The 22,777-nt window shown below is 46.3% G+C and overlaps 1 protein-coding gene across 3 annotated transcripts in view; it reads left to right on the plus strand.

Annotated features, from left to right (window-relative positions):
- SDK1 (sidekick cell adhesion molecule 1) overlaps positions 1-22,777 on the plus strand; it is an 881,306-nt gene that overhangs the window by 364,787 nt on the left and 493,742 nt on the right. For all 3 annotated transcript variants that reach the window (XM_058711917.1, XM_058711919.1, XM_058711920.1), the window contains exons 3-4: positions 3,961-4,067; positions 6,506-6,653. In XM_058711917.1, the coding sequence (XP_058567900.1) occupies positions 3,961-4,067; positions 6,506-6,653 (255 nt within the window). The remainder of the gene's footprint in view (positions 1-3,960; positions 4,068-6,505; positions 6,654-22,777) is intronic.

The raw sequence follows: 22,777 nt of genomic DNA on the forward strand, positions 1-22,777 counted from the left end.
CTTAACGTGTTTCAGTCTGGGGTTTTCATTTCAGTATTTTGCTTGTGAGAGAAGCCAGCTATAGACTCATTCCACTTGTGATTATTATTTTTTAATGTCACATAGGAAATTTATAAAAAATAGAATCGAAAGCCTAATTATTTATCATCTCCTCTCACAAAAGAAGAATGAAAGTAATCCCAAGAAAGGTATAAGTGGCTTACATTTTTTTTTTTTTTTTCATAACCTTTTTTTCCCACTTTGAATAAGATTGGGCTTTGGGCCAAGATAGGAAAGTTTATTATAGAACTTGGTTGTTTATTTTCATGCAAAATAGATATTTTTATACCAGCATAAAAAAATTAAATTGTGGGGGATAGTCTTATCTGAAGTGGCCTGAAATGAATGTAGACCCCCCATTCAAAGAAAAGAGCTTCATATCTAGTTTTTTTTTTTTTTTTAATGTTTGTTTATTTTTGAGAGAGAGAAAGAGTGTGAGCAGGGGCAGGGCAGAGAGAGAGGGAGACACAGAATCCGAAGCAGGCTCCAGTCTCTGAGTTGACGGCACAGAGCCTGGTGTGGGGCTCGAACTCGCAAACTGTGAGATCATGACCTGAACCAAAGTCCAATGCTTAACTGACTGAGCTATGCCAGTGCCCTGTGCCTTAGATCTAGTTTTAATGGGCATGAGAGTTCTGTTTTGTGAATTGAATTATGTCACCTGACTTCAGAGGGAGAAGCACGGATGTGCCTTCGCTATTCTGAACCACGGTGGGACTGTTAGACCTGTGTCCTTAGAGTAGCTCGCTGTTGTTGGAAGAACCTCTCAACAGTAAGTAGCCAGTCTACAACCAGGCAGCATTTTGTCAGACACTTGCTAAGCTTTTAGCGCTGCACATTCAGGAAAACTCAGAACAGGTTTATTTGTCCCAGTTTTGGGGGGATTGTTTATCGCCTAATGGTTCTTTGTGGTTTGCCAGGAAGCCATGAGTTCTAAAAGAGAGGATTCCAAGAGGCATTATTTAGGGTTTTCTGTGGCCACGGTGAGTGCTTGGTAATGTGAAAAGATTTTCTAGCCACGGTTACTTTGGCTGTGCTCTGGAGGGTAGGCCTTGGGGGGTTCTAGGACGAACCACAGGGGCAAACTCTCTCTGATGGAAATGGAAAGGGAAGTTGTTGCCTGGACGCCGGGTTGGTCCCCGAACCACCGGCAGACTGAAGGAGACTTCAGAGCCAAATCGGCCCAGGAACCGTTCCCCCCGGGGCTCCTGCCGCTGCTCCCACTGGGCCCGGGATGCCGTTGTTTGAGCCTCTGCCCCGACTGGCACTGGACACCGCGCTGTGCCCCTGGTCCAGGGCTCTGCTGAGCACCGGCACCGATGCCGTCCGACCGCTTCTCTGTTAGCCCCACTCCTCAGCCTCAGGTCTAAAAACCCAGAGTACGTGTGTACAGGGGTCTCCCTCCACTGAGACCCACAGAGTGGAAAATTTTCCAAACACAGGACAGTGCTCTAGATCCTAGGCAGCCCAAACCAGGTCACACGTTCACTCCAGGCAGGGCTAGTCAGGCCGTTGTTTACGGGTCGAAATGGAGCTCAGGTTGCTTATTAGAGAAACCCTGAGGTGGTTCATGTGGCCCATCCTGAGAAGCAGTTCAGAACTGAGGTATTCTCCTACTTGAGCAGAAATGGACGTTTAAACCCTTGGTTTTATTGTGATTTTGTGCTTGATTTTCTTTAATTTGCTCTTCCTGATAACGAACTGGCCCTGGAAAATGTTCTGTTAGTCTAGTAGAAACTCTGCCTTTATCCAGTGAATACAAACATTCCCTGCTGTGTTTATTTGAAATAGGAGCAGGCATTTTCTATATTTTGGTGGCATATGGTGCTAAGATTTTATCATACTTTCTTCTAAAGAGCCAGGAAACTTTCTCTGCTTAAAAATGTGTGTTTATAAACAATGGGCTTGCAGTGAATATTCCCATCTGTTAGGTGAACATAATTTGTGTAGGAATTCCTGTAATAGGTGGAGTACTTTGCAACTTCTTTGTATATTTTTTCCCTGGCGAGACATGAGACTAAAGAGTTGGTACGGAACAGCATATGCCTAATACTCAATTTTGTATCTGCTCCTCCCTGTGGTTTAAAAACACTGCTATTTTCGTGCATTAGTACATACGATTACTGTAGAAATTCATAAGCATTTAAAATCTATTTAGGACCCCACAAGAGACAGAAAATGGAATGGATAACAATTATATAATCGCGGACACGTTGCAGAGGTGACACTGTGCGTGTGGTTTTTTTCAAACACGTGCTCCCGAGACTCGTGTTATTTCATTTCAAAACACCCATGTTGGCTTTGTGTCAACTTAATCTCAAAACCCCTCCTTATTATAATCACAGTTATGTAACCATCAAAGCTGCTCATCCTTCCAGTCTTGACTTGTCATTTAAATAAATGGCGTTGACTCTTTGTGTTCAGTTTGATCTTACTCTGATTATCCACACTAATTAATTTTGTGTTTGAGATGAGCCATTCCTCAGAATAGAATAAAATTTTGAAGATTAAAACTCAGCGATATTTTTTCATAAAAGATTTTATTAATCTTGTCATGGGACTGTCAAGATGGTTATCAGAGGGAAAACATACTTTGATTAATATTTGCTTAGTGCTGAATTACCTATATTGTCCAAGTGTTTTATTCACTTAAAAATTAGGCCTTTAAGTTCCTTTTTCAGGTTGACTAATTGGACATACTTGAATAAAAAGTTGAGCAATCAGTTGAATATAAAAGTGATTTCAAGCTATGCTTAGGAACTGAGCCAAGAAAGCCTACCATACGTGGTGCTTTTTACCTGAGTTTTAAAAGTTTCTGGTTATCCTTTGTTAGGAGAAGTAGTTTTAAATTGATGATAATTATGTACGGAACCTCTCTGTAATGAAGGATAGCATCACTCAGTTTTCTCTTTTTCGGAAGATAGGCTACCTTTAGACTGGGTTTTAGCTCTCTGTTTTCTTTTTTGTAGTATGCACCTTCCCATGTGTAAGAAGTAGCCAGGACTCAGCCTCATTCTTGGTTTGTTTGTGAACATGGCCTAGAAACCAGTTAGTGTACTCTCTCAGGTATTGTGAAAGGTTGGGGCTCCAGAGCTATAAAACCCACTTCAAGTGGTCCTTGGTTATGAATCTTATTTGCTTATGGATTTTAAAACATCCTAAGTTATAAAACTAACCATAAACCTAAAGCAGGGCTTTTATGGAAACTGTATCTTCTAAGTACATTTTTTTTCTACTATGAAATGTTACTGAAGTTTTTAGAAAGACTTTGATTTGAAGGATGACGATTGCTTACAGCCACAACAATGGAAAATACAAGTGAAACCACCTTTCAGTTATCCAAAATGTTTTTAAAGTTAATGTCAGACCGTGTGTGGGGAAGTGGGCAAGGGAAGTGTGTGAATTATGTTGGGGGGGTGGTCTGCAACACTGAGTGTCCCTGCTCTCTGCTTCGACGACACCCGTGTCTCATCCTGAAAGTGTTGCTTGAATTTTTATATAGAGTGACACAATACATTGTATAAAGATGGTTTCCAGTTCTAGAAATTCCGATAGAATTATAACACTTTTTGTTGAAAGGTCTAGTTTACATGTAATGACCTTCAGCTGTTTCACATTTGTCATGTGTTCAGCTAGTTGTGCATGATAGGTACTCCATGCATGGCATCGTGCTGGGTGCCAGGGCACAGTCATGAGCCGGGCACGTCTAGAGGCTGGTTGCTTGTGCCAGTGACCACCTAGCTGGGGAGACAGACATCGATTATGTAGTGTCACAAGTAAGTTGCATTTGGGGTCAGCATGTTGGCCACGGAAGGACTGCATAGACGGTTCACCAAAAATGCTTGTTGAACACTTGCAACATGTGGTGCCAGAACTGCTCTAGACACAGAACCGTTAATACTTCTTTTTGGTGTTTGGCAGGTACATTATCCCGTCCTTACAGAGGCTTGACGCTGGGTTTTACCGCTGTGTGGTGCGAAACAGGATGGGAGCTCTCTTGCAGAGAAGATCAGAAGTTCAAGTCGCATGTATGTGTGCATTGGAAAAGTCTCCAAGTGATGAATCACAGAAACAAAGTGTCTGTGGGGAATGCCGATCACAATCACTGTTACCTGTTGTGGGAATTGAGACTGTGTCTCAGATTCTCTTGGGGATAGGGTCATTGCTAAAATTTGTTGGGAGACAAGTAGCCAGTGTAGCTGGCCCAGTGATGGTGATGGGGCTAATGAGGCAAATAGCCCTTGTGTAAAATTCACCCTTCAGGGGCTCTGTCAGGCACTGTGGAGGACAAAAAGACATAAAAAATGAACAGGATGCCTTCTCTTTTATGAATTAGCTGCTCGTGGCTTTTATTATCATTGTTCAGATTCAAATGTTTTTCAAATAAAAAATTAAACCCAATTAGATAAAATTTCTTCAGTTCATAATCAGTTCTTTCCAGCAATTTGTTTAGAAATCCTTTAGCTCCACGATAAAAAGTACATGGATAGTAATGCCCTAGACGGTATTACTGTCTAGGTATCACTGTTGGGGACCTGATGTATCCTCTGTGGGCAAGACTCATTTTAGAGAATGCGGCTTCTGAAAGTAACTGAAGGGGAGATAACAGAATGCAGGGAGTTTGCTCGTCTTTAGCAGGAATTGGAGAGACAAGCTGGTCTGCACAAAGCACTTAATACTTTCCTAGTCCAAAACCTGGCAAGGTAGGGTCCTTCTAAAACGGCCTGTCAGCTTTATTACATTTTGAATTTACTACCGAAATGTCTCTTCATTTAAAAGAAAGCAGAAAGTGTTATGCTACTTTAAATTACATATTAATACGTTGTAACGGATTTGGGAGAACTCGAGAGATCCTAAACTGGGCTGTGCCAACCAAAAAAGACAGTATTTTCTCTTTGTTATTTTGACCGCAGGTAAGGCCTATAGTTTTCAGTGTCACTGTGTCAAAGAAAACAATTTCTAGTTACTCGTCTGTCTCTACACGTTTAGTTATGTTTTTAATTACTAGGAAGGCTTAACTTTTCTGAATTGTGGTGAAGTCACTCAGCGAAATCTTACTGCAGGATAATTTGGAACTTGTATTCAATTGAATAATTGAAAACATAATTAATAAATATGAATTTCAGTTCAATACCCCAAACATATTTGAATAAGTTAACAGCTTGGAATTTATGGTAATGTATTAAATTCTATTGAATAAAATTTTGGACTTTTTCTTGGTTAATTATTTATATCCTTGTTTCTAGAAATTTATCTTTGGCTCTTAGACTTTTTCTCTTTTCTTCTTTTTGTTAACGAGCTTCACTTTAAAAATAACTGTGACTGTTCACCTCAATCTGTTTCATCTCCTAGAATATTAAATGCTATTTATTACATAGGAAATAATTTCCTCTGAATAAAAATTCCATTGATAATATAGATTTGCTATGGACTATTCCAAATTAGATACATTGAGACAAAAAGACAGCATATAAGTCAAATCTGTGTGTATACACATGTATCTGTCTCTAATCCTAACATAGACATTTTTCAAAAGTTTCAAATGTTACTAATTTAAAAATTGGTGTCCTCTGCCCACATTCTTTTTAAAAAAAATTTTTTTTTTAATGTTTTTTATTTATTTTTGGGACAGAGAGAGACAGAGCATGAACGGGGGAGGGGCAGAGAGAGAGGGAGACACAGAATCGGAAACAGGCTCCAGGCTCCGAGCCATCGGCCCAGAGCCCGACGCGGGGCTCGAACTCACGGACCGCGAGATCGTGACCTGGCTGAAGTCGGACGCTTAACCGACTGCGCCACCCAGGCGCCCCATCCTCTGCCCACATTCTAATGACTTCGTTTTTTCCTGTGACCCCATTTCTTAAAAATGTTAAGCAGTAGCACAAAAGGCTGCAACAGAGCCTACCTGTCCCTAATTAAGTCAACAGTATGGGGTTTGGAGAACCCTGTGAAAACAAGTTTGTGGTTAAAAAAAAAATCTCTCTTCCAAAAGATCTGTTAGGGAGACAGGCACCCCAGCAATGGAAAGAAGGAGAAAGTGAACTGGGCAGTGGTGGCTGCCTGGGCGGAACTAGCTTGAGAAACTGGGGAGTCGGCGGATAGCTAAGGGCGACTCTACGGTCTCTGTGGCGGTAGGATGCTTCTCCATAGTTTATTCCAGAATTCAAATCAGTTGCAAACATTTCATCGCGTTGTTGCAGCGACAGAGACCACGAAGTTCTGCTGATGAATGCATTTTGTGGGCACCTTGGAGGCACATGGCTTTGCCTCCCGCTTCACTTCCCCACCAGATCTGCCCTCGTCAGCACTGACGCTCAGTCTCTTCTTGTCTTATGGTTTAATTAAAGCACCGGTGGTGACTTTGCTGTAATACATAGTTATTTCCATTTTGGACCCTCCCCCCCCCCCCCACACACACACACAAAGTAGTTTTCTAGAACTCAAAGGGTCTGATTTTTCTCTGCAGATATGGGAAATTTCATGGATACGGACCAGAGGAAAACGGTTTCTCAAGGACACGCAGCAGTTCTCGACTTCCTGCCCATCAGCAGCTGCCCCAGACCACAGGTGACGTGGTTTAGAGAAGGGCACAAGATCGTTCCCAGCAGCAGAATGTAAGTTGCTCCAACTTTAAAATACAACTCCTCGCGCTTGTTGGCAACATTTGTGTATCATTTAATGAAGTTCACTGTATTGATTAAGCCCTGAGAAGAATGATGTGGCCTCGTAGTCCTTCCCCAGGCCGTGGTGAGTGGCTCTTTGAGGACCTGGCGGGGAAACGTGTCAGCAGTTTGAGGAAATCGTCATCCCGTAAAGTTAGTCTGCGGAGTGCCGCCCGCCCTGAATAAAGCATCCTTACTTGGTCGTTGTGGTCCGTTTTTCCCTTTCTGGATGCGCTTTGTAAGATATTGTCATCCCTGAGTTGTTTAGCTCCAAGTGCTAATTTAATGAGTGCCGGTATTTTCTTAGAGAGCTGTGGGGGTTTTTTCCTTCTTTTTACTGAACCGTGTTCGATACCACTTTCTCTGACGATAAAACAGTAATTACTGCTTATTTCTCTTTATCCTTTTATCCTGCCGTGACAGTTTTATTTCCCTTCGTCTAATTAGTGGTTCGGCATCTATTGCAGAATACTGCTTTGTGATTAGTTAAGCATTATTTCAAGGTGTTCCTGCCTATCCCGCATTCAAGGTATTTATCTAATGCCAAACAGATTTTCTTCATTTAGAGCTTTAAGTGATTAAAAGAGAACATTTCATATATATTTCATAAGTGGGCATTTTGCAATACAATTTAAAGTTAATATACCAAATATAAACACTGCAGGGATGAGCATTTCTGAAAGAATCCTGAAATGCTACAAGCTTGGCCTAAAAGTCAAGTACTTACACCATCAGATGGTTGCACTCATACAAAGATTCATGAGAAGAAAATGCTTTTGTTTTATTCTGTTCTTTCCAAAAAGGATATGTGTGTGTGTGTGTGTACATATATATATATATATGTACACACATACATATAAAACACAGTTTGCTGAGTAGGTTTTAAATGTAACTCTGAAAGTCACTGTGGGATGTAGACTTGCTTTCTCCCCTGCCTGCCCATCCACGGGATCCCTTCTCTAGGCCAGCCGTCATGCTCTCCCAGCCGGGCATCTGAACCTGCTTGACCTTAGGCCATTCTGAATCCCATTTAACAAATGTTTCTACTCTTGTTATTGGAAACAGGAAGACTGTTGAAATGTATAAACACAACATTTAAAAATGTTAATGGGGCATCTGGGTGGTCAGTCAGTTAAGCATCAGACTCTTGATCTCAGCTCAAGTCTTGATGTCACAGTTCCTGAGTTCAAGCCCCTCATCCGTCTCTGTGCTGACAGTTGGGAGCCTGCTTTGGATTCTATTCTCCCTTTCTCTCTCCCCCTTACCCACTCAAGCTCTGTCTCTGTCTCTCTCTCTCTCAAAAATAAATGAACATTAAACAAATTTTTTTAAATAAAAACAAATGTTAGTAAAAATTCTAATTACCTTAGAAAATGGGAACCTGCTTTCCTTTTTCTTTATTTTGGTAAGAGTTGCTTGTGTGTCCAATTTTATATTGCTTCCATTGATAGCAAATGCCTCTTCAGGTCGGTGAAACGAAGAACAGGGATCAATTTTTCATTCTTTTAGAAACCTGTTAGGTTGAACACAAGGCAGCTGAGATGGACTCCGGCAAAATATTCTGGAGAGTTCTAGCATTGAGCCCAGCATGGCTGGGCCAGTTTGGGAAGAATGCTGGGGAAGAGGAGGTGTGAGGGAAGATGAGGGGATCAAATTAAGCTTCTCCAACACTGGAGCTTCCCTTCATGTCCATGGGGGCACGGCCCACGGTGGTCGCCGTCTGGCAATTCGTTTTTGACTTGTGGTCTAGGTGTTGGCATCTATTGGAGAAGTATGAAAGGAGGTAGAGTGAAATAACAAGTCTTAACTTGATAAGCTTTTCTTGTTTTACTTGCAGATTCTTGCCAAAGACTCTTGAATTCCTGGTGAGCTAATGATATAAAGATGCTAAGTAGGTTTTAACTTGGTGTCACATCAAACAAATGATCTGCGAAGCTATTGATGAATCTCCAATGTCAGTAGAATAATATACCAGTGATCCCTTTTTTAGGAGATGAGATGAGATGAGGCTGATTAGAGGTATTTACACATTTGTAAGGCCCTTCAAGTTTCATATTTTCCACCTCATCATCACCCCCGTATTTATTAAGTACCTGCTGTGCAGGACATCATAAATCAGCATGTGTGTGGTTTTCTCTGCGAGTTTATACATCATTCAGAGATAGAAAGTTTGGCTTTGCATGGCAGTTGGAAGGGCATTTCTGCAGGGCCCCTGTCTGGATGGTTGGCAGACAAAAGTCAGATGGTGTTAGATCTGTTCTGCGCCACCAAAGGTGTCATTTAAAAGCAAATGTTTGGCTCAAAGCGTTTCACTCATATTGAAACAGGTCAAGCTTCTGTACCTGCTGTAACCTGATTATCTGTGGTCTGTTCCACCACATGGGTTTGGGGAGGGGGAGGGGAAGGTGGTCCCTGGCCACAGGGAGGAGAAGCCTGGTCTCGCCAACCCCACCCCCTTATTGTTAACATTACCGCGGGATCTTCAAAATGTGAGCTTTCGGCTTACAGTTTAATTTCTTTCGCTTTCAAGGGAAACAACAATTCTAATAATAAGTCCTGACTTGAAAAGTTTGTTGGATGGCCTAGTAACAATTTTAACAGCGGCCGTTAATTATTGGATACCTCCTCGAAACACGTCTTCCCTGATCCTCACCATTGCCGTCAGCTGTGCTTGGAGCTCTAGGACTGTAGACGGGATGCTCGATGGCCCTCCCAAGGGCACACAGCTGACCGGTGGCCCTCTGGCTTCCGCGCCAGGCCTGTCTGCATCAGGCTGATCTTTCTTTTCACTTTGTCTTGCCAAACCCTTTTCGTGTCTTTGATGTATTTTTTGCATATGCTACTTTTGTTCCTATTTCTCCCTTTTAGAACGTCAGCCTTCAGTGTGAAACACTCTAGGTCGGCGTGAGCCACAGGCCCACACAAACTCTCGTGCCCACGTAGCCCTGAGCGTGCCTGTGAGGGTGTTATTTGTATGTATTCCCTTGTGTTGGGGCTGTAAGTCGCCAACTTGAGAAATTTTTGACAAAAGAGAAGGCAAACATGGTTTTCCAAGTAAGGCACGGGCTTTACCACATTCCGAGGCCTAGCGGGGGATGGGGTGGAAATGAGGCCTGTGTAGCACTGGGTGAGGGGCAGCGGGAGACGGAGGGCCGCTGCCGTGTGCCGAGCCCAGCACCCTGTCACCAGCACCCTCTCTGCTCCTGCACCGCATACTTGTTGAGTGAGGAGGCTTCTGTCGTGTGGCAAAAGGAGCGGCAAAACTTCATCACCATCCCGGAAAAGGAGCTGAAGTGAGTGTTCCGGAGGTGGATGTGGGCTGCTTCGCATTCACAGGAGAATGAGGCCAAATGAAAAACTCACACGGTTCCGATGGCACTTTGGGCTTTTTCTCCCGATTCGTTCACCGAATACGTCCTGAGGACATACTACCTGCCAGGCACCGTTCCAGGCACCGACTGTGCCACAGGAAACCAAAGAAAGGCCCTGTCCTCAGGGAGCCCGTCTCCAAGTGGAAGGAGACGTGATAGGCCAGCTGGTGATAACAGAGAGGAGAAAATAAAGCCGGGCATGCAGTGGGGAGAGGGGGGTCCGGTGGGTTGCTGTTGTAGATGTGCGTTCAGAGAAGCCCTCTCTGATAATAACCGGAGACCTTTGAGCGTAGTCAGGGAGGAGGCCTGGGAGTAAATCAGGGAGAGGAGCAGGTGAGGGAGCAGAATGGCCGGTGCGTTGAAGGCGTGGCCCGGGTGGGCTGAGGGAGAGGGCTGGAGGTGAGCTTTCGGAAGTGGCTGAGCCTGAGTCCTAGAAACAGTTGTCTTAGCCAGAGTGAGGACCTTGGCGTTTGCTCTGAGGATCTGAGCGGAGCAGCCATGCGCTCTTCCTTGTGACCCTTCTGTTAGGAATTATGTTCGGAATAGGGCAGCTCTGGGGCAGCAGAATCAGAGACCAGGAGGCCTGTTAGGGGTTTGCTGCAATGGTTGAGGTGGCTCAGATCGAGTGGTGTGGTAAGTGTCAGATGCTGGTCTCTTCTGAACGTAGAATTGATAGGATCTATGCCGGATTGGACGTGAGGTCTGGGAGGAGGAGGGACGCCGTGGAAAATCTAAGACTTCTGGCCCGAGCAGCCAATGGGATGGAGTTACCGTTTCCTGAACTGGAGAGATGACTGGGGGCAAAACAAGTTTTGTGTATGTTGGGGGGAGGTTGGTGGTGGCGTCTGACATTTGTTTTGTACGCGTTTGAGGTGCACAGTAGATGGTCAGGAGGATGCACTCATGAGATGGTTGGATGTATCAGACTCAGGGTCAGCAAAGAAGCAGAGGCTCTGCGTTCCTGACATTTAAAGCTCTCTGCAGCTCTGTGTGACACACACAAGCCAGTGAGCGAAACCCAGAGGGTTCCCTCGTATCTCTGAAATGCTTGTGGCCGCAGGTCACAGAGGATGACTCTGGCTGAGCTAAAAGACGGTGCATTGGAGTATCAGAGCCGAGCCAGGAGAAGGAGCGGACGGGGTGGCACCGGGATGTTGCCCAGGAGCAGGGAGTGAGTCGGCACCTGATTGGCTTCCCAAGGATGTGAGGTCCTATCCTGGAGCTTGTGACCGCGTCAGGTAACACAGCAGAGGGGCAGTGGAGCTGCAGAAGCAAGAGGGCACTCGCAAGTGGGGGGTGGGACAAAGAAGAAAAGGCGAAGTCTCATGACTGGCGCACCCGGGTTCAGTGCCAGTGCCCACTGACATGGCACGGGCCGGCCGCCAGCAGCGTTCTCGCGTCTCACCTTCAGCCGTGAGCTGGTGAGAGTCACGACCCCGTGTGGCATGTGTCCACCGTCTCCTCCAGCAGTGTCAGCCTCCCCTGGGTGCTGGCTGGCTAAGCCCTCCTTGTTCTGAGAACTGGGTCTGACCCCGCAGATACGCACTGCTGGAATGTCTGGGTGAATGAGGAAGTGTGAAGGAAAGTCATGTGATATCTGCAAACTTCCTCACCAAAAGCGGGGGCGGGGGGGGGGCGGAGCATAGCAAACCTGGAGCAAAATGTTATTGATGAAGGGGTATAAACATATCCTCGAAAGGCAAAAATACTTTGAAAGAATTGAGAGTAAGTTATACTCAGAATTTTGAAGAGGCAATTACAGGTTTTATTTATCTGAGAAGCTGCAAAAAAAAAAAATGCGTGTTTATTTTTCTGATTTACTGAATCCACAGTTAGTGTCAAAGATGAGTATAGCCTTGTCTTATAAATACAGTCTAATTTGATAATAAAATTGTCCTGTGTTATTTGGGTTTTGATATATGTCCTTTGTTTCCTTTTATTTCTCACAACGCGAAGTGTGAATGCCGATGTCGTGCAGTATTTCTCTTACCTCCAGGAGGTGATTTACGTCGGCAGTTATCAGATTAGGACGCAGAAACTTGTTCTGTGTGGTGCCATTCTTCTGCCTAATTGCGGGCCCTCGTGCTCGGATTGCGTGTTGAAGCCTACCTGACGGGAATGCGGAAACACGGCGTGCTCGCAAGTGTTTTGCAGGGAATGCGAAGCTCACAGGTTCAATATTTCAACCTCCGGTCAGTTTCGCGGGACGGGACGCCTTGGCAGCAGTGATCTGAATTGTGAAGTACGGGCAGTAAACGGCATCCCGGGCGATGGGGAAACAGCCTGCCTCATAACTGTCCGTGCTCACACACTTGAATGTCCATTAACTTATTACCATTTCGTTTCAGTCGCGTCAAGAAAGATTTGTTTAAATTAGCACTTGCGGTGCAAGTCCCAACTTAATGCTTGAATGAAGTAGATCTGGTTGTAAAAATATTTTTATAGTTAACGGGGCTTTCAGAATAATATGCCTTTAAAAATGTTATATTTTATGAGCATTCTGTGAATGTTTATAGGGTATGTCTATACGTGTGAATTGAGCCATATTTGGTGTTAGTGAAAAAGACCAGGAGATGTGGGCTCCACACCTGCTTCCACCATTAATTCTGACCTTGGGCAGATAACGTACTCTGGTTTGCTTCCATTTTCTCAGGTCAGAATGAGGAATGTGTGCTCGATGACCACTGAGGTCCTCTCTGGCGCTCACGTTCAAGCGATGCTCACGGAAGGAAGGGCAGGGCCGGCTCTGCCTCTCCCGCCGTCTCCCTTCACACCTCCAGCACATGCTTATCGAGTGCTAATTTCACACTGGCACTGTACTAGCTGCCAGGGGTCGAAAGGGGGGTGAGGCACCGAAGGGCCTGCCATCGGTGAGCTGTGGCCTCACGTGGAAACAGGTTAATAAACGGGACACTTTCGCCGTGACGTAGTGCAGGAGAGAGTGACATAGAGCGCGAGGCACAGATTGCCAGCACACAGGTTGATGAATTTAACAAATATGTGACAGATGCCAGGCACTTCCCGGTCACGTTCCCGGGACACTTCGTACTCCTGTGCCCCCCAGCCCTGCCCACGGATCTAATTTTTATTGACACAGGATTGTTTTTCTATTCTAGAATTTCTTATAAAATGCGACCATAGAATATGCAATCTTTTGTGTCTTGCTTCTTTCAGCATTCATTCTCAAGGTGATAGTAACAACAATTATTAACATTTTTGAGTGCTGGGCGCTATTTTAAGTGTTTTCCATGTAATCACGTAATATTTCAGGAGATCCTCGCAGCAGCCGAGTGAACCATCCTGTTACTATCCCTGCTTACTGATGGGGGCTGAGGTGGACAGAGGCCAGCGGCCGGTCGTGTCAGAGCCCACGCTGTCCCCCCTGTGCTCACTGCTTTCTCAGCCTCTATGGGGAGAGTGAGGAGCCAGGAATATTCTTGGGAGCGATTACTTGTCTAACCAGGAAAGAACTTGTATTTGCCAAGCTGAAGGGACTGTCATGTGGTCAGGGAGGAGGAAAGGGGGCAGGGAGAGTGCAAAGGGAAGAGACTGGATGGGACATGGGACCTGGAGTCACCAGGGTCTGGGAAAGAACCTGGATTTATTCCACACGGAGTAGGAAGTCTTTACAGGAGTTGGTGCTTTTTTGGAAAATGTTTTGAAATTGCGGTAAAATGCACGTAACATGTAATTTATCGTCTTAACTGTGTTTCTGAGTACAGGTCGGTGACGTTAAGTACGTTCCCAGTGCTGTGCAGCTGTCCCCACCATCCTTGTCCAGAACCATTTCTTCTTCCCACGCTGCAACTCTGTCCCTGTTAAGCAATAACTCCCCGCTGTGCCCGCCCCTGGCACCCCTGGCACCCGTCCCTCTACTTTCTGTCTCTGATTTTGACTCTTCCAGGTCCCTCTGTAACTGCAATCATACAGTATTTGTCCTTTCCCCCACTTTTAAATCAACTTAGTATGTTGAGTTGATTGTGTATTCACACGGAGTTGCAAGAAAGAACACAGGGTCCCTTTAGCCGGTCTCCCCAAATGGTGCTCTCTTGCCATCCTGTCACACAGTTTCACAACCAGGTTATTGACATTGATACAGTCAAAACACAGCACATTCCCATCACCAAAGCGTCCCTTCTGCGTCCTGTTCATAGCCACACCGCTTCGCTCCAGCCCTCACACCCACCCCAGACCTTGGAAATCACTGATCTGGTCTCCGTTTCTCTAGTTCTGTCACTTAGAGAATGTCGTGCCGATGGAATCCTGCAGCCTGTCTTCGGGTTGGCTTTCTTCACTCACTGTGACCCTCCGATTCAGTCAGCTCATCGCCTTTGTGGGTGTTCGGCCCCTTCTCGTGTGGTGGTCCTGGTGCGGGTCCAGGTGCCACCGCCCACACCACCGCTCACCTGCCGAAGGTCAGCTGCGTGGTATCCACTTTTCCTCCATTGTGAGTAAAGCTGCTGTAAACGTGTGTGTACAGGTTTTCGTGTAAACACAGTCTTTGCTTTTCTGGGATAAACGCCCAGGAAAGCAGTGGCTTGGCTATGTGGTAGCTGGATGTTTAGTGTCGGTAAGACGATGCCAAACTGCTTTCTGGAGCGGTTGTACTCTTTTCGATTCCTCCCAGCAGCGTGTGAGTGATCTAGTCTCAGCCTCCTCACTAGCATTCACTGGTGTCACTGTTTTTTACTTTAGCCACCCTGATAGGTGTGCAGTTATAACTCGCTGTGTTTTTAGTTTGCATTCCCTAGTGGCTAATGATGTTGAATATCTTTTAATGTGTGGATTTTAAAAAGAACCAAATAGGAAAAAACTGCATTTCTCGAAGGGAAAAATACAATCATTTATTTAAAAAGTCCACTGAAGGGCACCCAGGTGGTTCATTCAGTTAAGTGTCCGACTCTTGGTTTCACCTCAGGTCATGGTCTCAAGGTTCATGGGATCGAGCCCCATGTTGGGCTGCACACTGAACGTGGAGTCTGCTTGGGATTCTCTCTCCTTCTCTCTGCCCCTCCCCCACCCATTCTCTCTCTCTCCCCCTCCCCTCTCCCCCTCCCCTCTCCCCCTCCCTCCATCTGTCCTTCCCCCCTCAAAATAAATAAACTTTAAAAAATAAATGAAATAAAAAGTCACTTGAATGGATGAAAGAGCAGAAAATATGCAGCTGAAGTGAGAAGTACTATCCTGTATAGGTATGAGGAAGAATCTCAGAATAAAGCACAGAGATAAAAAAAAAGACAGAAAATATAGAAGACAGGCTCAGAGATGAAGAGGATAGAATAATCAGTTGAGCTCTAAGAAGGGTCCAGAAGGAAAGAATGGAAAGAACGGGGTGCGGATAATGTTCAGAGATAATTGTCATAGTATTTCCTAAAACGATGGATCCTCAGAGTCAAAAGGCAGATGAAGCTCCAACTAGGATAAATGAAAATATATCCAAATCTAGACGTGTTTGAGTGTCACTGTGGAACTTCAGAGTCAGAGAAAAAACCTTAACAGCAACCATACGTGTAATTCAGGCTGCCTCAAAGGAACAACAATTAGATCTCAGCTGACAGCAATAGTAGGGAAGATAGCGGAATAATAGCTTCACCCTTCCAAGGGACGTAACTCTAATCATGGAATCTGCTCTCCCAAACCGAGGGAGACCTGAGGATATTTTCAGACAAGACTGGGAGTTGACGTTTCTGAAACGTGTGCTAAGAGAACTACCATCAGTGGGCTTGAGGAGAAAGGATGCTGAATCTAGAAGGAAATGGAATATTAGGAATGTTGGTCTTTGATTTTTTTCTAGTTAGGAAATGTTTAGTAATTGTAGTTTAAATATATTTAAATAAGATATAAGCAAGCAGGGCAGGTTGAGATGATTCTTTGGGACTTTTTTTTAAGAATGGCTGCTGAAGGGGGCCCCCTGGGTGGCTCACTTGGTTAAGCATTGGCCTTCAGCTCAGGTCGTGATCTCGTGGTTTGTGAGTTCGAGCCCTGTGTTGGGCTCTGTGCTGACAGCTCAGAACCTGGAGCTGCTTCAGATTTTGTGTCTCCTCTCTGCCCTGCCTCCAGCTCACACTCTGTCTCTCTCAAAAATAAGCAAACATGGAAAAAAAAAAAAAAAAAAACCAGAATGGCTGTAGAGAAATGGTGAGTATCCACAATGGGTACCTGACATCAAGCGGGTTGTTTTTCCGTTAAGGTGGGAAATACCAAGTGCTCCTGGGTAGCTCGGGCAGTTGAGCATCTTACTCTTGATTTGGGCTTAGGTCATGATTCTGGGGTCTTGGGATCGAGCCCTGTGTTGGGCTCTGTGCTCAGCATGGAGCTTGCTTAAGATTCTCTCTTTCTCAGGAGCCCCTGGTTGGCTCAGTCGGTTGAGCTTCCGACTTTGACTCGGGTCATGGTCTCGCAGTTCGTGAGTTCAAGCCCCATGTCGGGCCCTGTGCCAACAGTTCAGAGCCTGGAGCCTGCTTCAGATTCTGTGCCTCCCTGTCTGTATCTCTCTCTCTCACTCTCTCAAAAATAAATAAGCATTTAAAAAAAAGATTCGCTCTTTCTGTCCCTCATGCATTCTTTCTCTCTTTCTCTCTTAAAAGATGGTTGGGGGGGTGGAGGGGGTACCAGACAAAATCCGTATGCTAGTGGAAATTCTCCACTAGAGAAGGAGAATGTGAAGAGTGAAGGGAGTGTGAGTGTGACTGGAGGAACAAGGTCTGGAGAAGGCGAGAGGCCAGGCAGCCTGGGCACCCACAGAGGGGGCATGAGAAGGAAGGCCTCGGCAGGGTGGGTCCACAGGTTTGTGCCCTGTGTGTGGGGGCCCTTCCGGAAGGGGGGCCTTCGGTAGAGTGAAGGGCAGCTTCCGCTGTAACACAACAGACACCTTATGTGGGTGTGGATGCATGTGGCTTGGCTGATGTGGGGAATTGAGGGCTTGTGGATTTTTATCTTCTCTGCATATTGGGAAGAGGTTTAAGTTTAGAGTGAAGTGTGGCACAGGAAGAGATGTGAAGATGCTTAAGATAACCATTCAGAGAGTCCAAGCAAACTGAGACACTCGCTAGGCTCATGGGACCCTCTGAGCGCACATGTGTAGTTGTGGTTTGCGGGAATGGATCTCTTCAGTAACGGTTAGTAATTCTGGTGTAGTTGTACAGAAGATGGCTAATCGGGTTCAGAGACGGTGAAGTCTTGCCTGTCAGATGGGAGTAAAAATAAGGATGTGCAGGGTAGTTTGCAGAGATTTGATGGCCCTCAGCTGTCTGAGGGAAGAAGTGACGGGTGGTCATGCATGGCAGAGTCAGAGGGCTGTGGGAGTCTGTGAACTGGTGGAGATGAGTGGAGAACGGAGGGGAAGTGCTGCGTTGGGCCCCCCAGGTCCTCTTATCTTCACCTTGGCTATTCCTTCCAGCCCCAGACAGCTGGTGTCTCCTCCCGCTGGAAGGGAGAGACTGGGTGGTGCTATCCAGAATGGTGGCCAGAGGTAAATTTTTGTGGCGTGAACTTTGGCCCTCAGGGAACCCGAGAATGGTATGTGGGGGAGAGAGGGTGGGCCGACAGGTAAGTCCGCTGGACTGTCCGACGAGACACGGCTTCCAGCGGCCTCTCTGAAGTCATCCTGGGAGTCCACAGTTGCGAAGCTGAGGCCAATGGGTCCCCACCCTCCTTTGTGCTCTCTCCTCCCTCCCTCGTTCCTGCTTCTCTGTGACCTCACCCACCCAGAGTGGGGCCACACAGAAGCTGCTGCAGAATGACTCTGTTCCCCAGGAGACCTGGGCTAGGACCTGAGGGATTTGAGGTTGAGTGATGATGAATGGAACTTTCATAAGGCTTGGCAAGGCTAAGGGAGTGACCCTGGGTGCGGGGCTGACATGGCATGCAAGACAGTGTCAGCAGAAGTGAGAGGGTTAGACACCCACGTTCGCGGCGTGAGGGTGCTCAGCCACCTGGGATGACGGCAGGAGGAGGAGTCCGAGGGAGAAGCCGAACCGGGAGAGTCCTTCTTGGGCAAATGGAGCGAGCGAGTAGAAGCCAAGCAGGGCATGTGTGGAGAGTAAATGGTGGTGTGACTCCATCCCGTGGGGGCAAAGGGCTGGGGTTTGGAAGGAGGAGAAATGGGCACTATAAAAGTGCCCACTGATGGCTCTGGTGGCGCTTGCTCTGCGTAGGCTGGACACCGGGAAGCCCTTCTGGAAATGCTCCTCTGGGTGGTTGGCTCCAACATCTGGCACTTTGGAATCCCACCGCCATAGACTGACTGTCTATGCCCTCCCGCCCCCACCCCCACCCCAGGTCATAGGTTGAAATCCTCATCCCCAGTGTGATGGTGTTAGGAGGTGGGGCCTTGGGAAGGTGCTTAGGCCACGAGGGTGGAACCCTCGTGAATGGGATTAATGCCCTTAAAAAGAGACCCCAGAGAGCTCCCTCCCCGCTTCCGCCTCGTGAGGACAGAGCAAGAAGCCAGCTGTGAACAAGGAAGAGGGCCCCCATCGGTCACCAGATCCGTCCGTGCCTTGAGCTTGGACTTCTGGCCTCTAGAACTGTGGGAAGCAAATGTTTTTGTTTAAAAGCCATGTATGGAATTTTAGCAACATGAATGGACTGAGACACCCACCCAGGAGGTGTCTATCCTGGGACAGGTCACATAGCCTCACAGCGCCTCTCCTACAGGGAGCAGGGAGACTCGTCTGTTCCTCCTGAGTTGTCCTGAGATTTAGAGTGAGAAGTAATTTACCAACTCATGTTTGAGGAAGTGACAGACGACCTGTACTATCTGTCACCCATCCTCCCAGATTATGTCCTGGTGCTTACCATAATGGCGCCCTGTGTAGACGAGGCTGTGTATGTAGTTGTCTCCGGGAACCGAATGCTAGCTGGGAGAGAGGGACCCCAGGGTAGAGAATGTGCTCTGCCCCGGTGTGTCCTGTGGGCTTTTCCACGTGCCGGTTCATCCCCTAGAAAGTTCCTTTTGTCGTTCCGACCGCATCCAGGAGGAGTCCCGTTGTCCGAGCCGATGATATTGCAGGCATATTAGTGTCCGTAGAAGCAGGTAAGAGAAAGATGGGCAGCGCGACGTTGCTTCAGTGAACGGCCTGCAGAGCGCTGACAGAGGTTGCACTTCCCGTGCTTCACGTCCACTGTGCACCGTGGGCGGAGGGCCGAGGTTGCCGTGAGAAGTTCAGACTTTCTCTCAGGTTGGCAGGTAGTTTGACACTGTGGGATGAAAGGTTACCCTTTAAACGCCGTTAGATCAGGTCTGGGGCCTCAGCCGGTGGCGGCGGATACCAACCTCGAGGCCTGCTCTATCCCGTGATGCACACGGCCGGAACGAAGGTCGTCACGTTATCTTCTGTTCAGTAACGTTTGTGTGGCACGTGTGGGAAGCTTCTGCTCTACCTGCTGCTCTGGGATGAGGGTACCTCACAGCAGAGAACTGTTCTGAGCAGCGTGAGTGGCCCAAGGGCAGGGGTGGGGGTCTTAGAGTCACTTGGTTCCGTTTGAGTTGGCAGTGTAGTGTTTAATGACAAGACTTTAATATTCTATGTGCCAATTTTTCATTTGAAAATAAAACACCACTTCATTTTACAAGAGCAGATCTAGTGACAATAATGCATTTCTTTACAAATATTAGCCTATTATACATCTCAAGTCAGTCGCACATAATTGCATTTCACCAACTCTACATAATACTTTAATTAAAACCAGGATAATTAAAATACAGTTTTAATGAACAATAAATTCTGAAGTTGCCAGGCCTGGAATGTGTTATGTGAATCATACCTGCTCTTTTTTTTTTTTTTAGCTCTTAAATCGGTATCCACATTATGTTTCGAAATGGCAACAATCTGAGCAAGAGGCATTTTTAATCGTATGTAATAGTGTATGCTAGCAAATCATGTATTTCTTTGTGGCTGTCATGTATCTGTCCATCCTCTTGCATGTGTAGGTTGTTTGCTACTGGTTGTAAACTCTGGAATGAAGGAAAAGCTTTTCCTTGTGGTTTTCTTCCCCCGGCTTTATTGCTACATAATTAACCTGTAACAGTGTATTAGCTTCAGGTGTATACCATGATGATTTGATATGTGTGTGTGTTACGAAACGATTGCCACAATGAATCTGGTTAACATCCGTCACCACACAGAGTTAAACCTCCTTTTTGTGCCGAGAAGTTTTTACAACTACTCCCCTAGCAACTTGCAGATAAGCAGTGCAGCGTCGTTAGCTCTGCTCACCACACACGTTGCATCCCCAGGACTTGTCTTGTGACTGGAAGTTTATACCTTTGACCACCTTCACCCCTCGTCCCCCACCCCCACCTTTGGCAGCCAACCGCTGTTCCGTTTTCTTTCCACGAATTCAGTTCTTTTAGATTCCATGTACACGTGAGAGCGTACTGTATTTGTCTTTTTCTGTCTTGCTTTTTTTCAAGGAGCATAATGTGCTGAAGGTTCATCCATGTTGTCACAAAATGACAGGATTTCTTTATTGAGGTTGAATATCATTCCATCGTATATGCGCATACGTATGTACGTAAATATAGATCACATTTTCTTTATCCGTTCACCTGTTGATGGACACTTGGCTGTTTCCGTGTCTTGGCTGCTGTGAGTGATAATGCAGAGAACTCGGGGTGCACACCTGTGTTTGAGACGATTTCTTTTCCTGTAGATACACACCCTGAACTAGAGTTGCTGGATTGTATGGCGGTTCTCCTTTTCATTTCTCAGGAATCTCCAAACTGTCTTCCGTCATGGCTGTGCCAGTTGACATTCCCCCCAGCAGTGCGTGAGGGTTCCCTTTTCTCCACATCCTCTCCAACACCTGTTACCTCTTGTCTTTTCGAGAATACCCACCCTAGCAGGTGTGAGGTGGGGTCTCATTGTGGTTTTGATTTGCATTTCTCTGTTCATGAGTGATGTTGAGCGCCTTTTCATGTACCTGCTGGCCATTTGAATATCTTCTTCGGAAATGTGTGTACTCAGTTCCTTTGCCCATTTTGAAATGGATCGTTTCTTTGTTTTTGAGGACCTGGCAACTAGCACAGCCCTTGGCCCTCCTGATGCTTCTTAGATGAGTGGATGAATATCTCCTGAATGAATGAGGACATGGCTTTTTGTACTTGGCTCATTGTGGGGGGATGGTGTGGGACCATGTACATCAAACTAAGGTTCGGGAAACCAGGGTCCCAGTCTTAGCTCCATCAGTTAGGAGCCCTGTGACCTTGGGCAAGGGCTAAAGGGACCTTTAACTGTTCCCAACAAAGGTAATGTAGTTGGGTCTCTCAGCTGGAGATGGTAAGTAGCAGCTACCCTATCAAGCTCTTTGAGTTATTACAGGGAACATGTATTTGGTGGATAAAATCACAGATGTGAAAACACTTGCTAATCTGTCAGTGTAATGCCTGCTACTCTTCTTACCATTTCCACCTCTGCTCATCATACTCTCCATATACATAAACTCGGATTAGTATTGAAAATCAACTATCACCTCATTTGGAGCTATGGATTTTTAGGTAGTTTTCATGATGAACTTTTGATCCTTGGTCAAGTGGCCCCTGGTAGTATAGAATATAAGGAGATCTGCCCCTTCAGCCACCCCACTTTCCTTCTCCCCCCGGTTATAATGTCCTTGGGAAATTCAAGCCAGTCTTAATATTAGCTGCGTAATTAGGGAGGCATTACTGCCCGTACATCTAATGGATAGTTCATTACACAGTCAAATTTAAGTGACTTTTATTAGCTTCTCTTTTGGATTATCATTGTCAGTGTTACTCTCTCCCAAATACGGGTCACTTACTCATTCACTTGTCTGTTTATTTAACAAGTACCTAACTGCCCTGGCATCGTCCATGAAAGTTACTCCTGAAGCACCAAACTCCCTAGGAAGGAAATATGCTTTGGACTCTGGCCAAGGGGATACTGCTACAGTTAAGAAGTCAAGAAGATTTGGTAACTTTGTTTCATTTCTGACCCAAACATGGGGCGTGGTCCCTATGGGCAGCTTCTGGTGATGCTCCAGGATGCCTATCATCTTGCCTATCCATGGGGAGTCAGTGGGCAGAGTGCAGTTCAGTTTATATGGCCACTTTGGGGGCTCTGTGCCATGGCAAGCCTCGTTTCATCTGGTCTTGTCCCAGAGTCCTTAGGCAGAAACTTGGATACCAAAGTGAAGTTCTACCCCACAAAAGGGGAGGGAAAGGAACACTAGGAAGGAAGGGATGTGCTCAGAGCTCAGGGAAAGTCACGTGCTGTGTCCCCTTCTTGGGCCCGTGTGCACTTGAGGGCTAGGACTGGCAGGAGGCTGTGACGTGCAGAGACTGAGGCGGTGTGGGCATGGGGAGGGTCAAGAAAGGCAAACAGATAAGTGGGGGGCCAGCTCAGCTGGGCAGGGGGTGCTGTTGCCCTCGGCGACCTGTGTCCCCACGTAGGAAGAGAAGCATTTCCAGGGGGTGGAGGGTACACTACAGCCTGCGGAGTCCTGGCGGTCACGCTTTTGAAGGCGATCGAGGAGCATGGACTGTGAGTTGAAGTCCCCACACAAATGGAGAGTGTGTGACGACAGGATAGGCTTTGGGAAGCACAGGATTAAGTAAGATGGGCTGACTGTGGGAGCCAGCTGTATTCTTTAGTCATTTTCTGATTCTGGGCAGGCCTAACTTAATGACTGAGGGGCTCTGCTTTTTCATGTGTGACACGGAGTAAAGGCAGTTCTGGTGGA

The sequence above is a fragment of the Neofelis nebulosa genome, chromosome 18, assembly GCF_028018385.1.
Source record: "Neofelis nebulosa isolate mNeoNeb1 chromosome 18, mNeoNeb1.pri, whole genome shotgun sequence".
NCBI classification, from domain to species: Eukaryota; Metazoa; Chordata; class Mammalia; order Carnivora; family Felidae; genus Neofelis; species Neofelis nebulosa.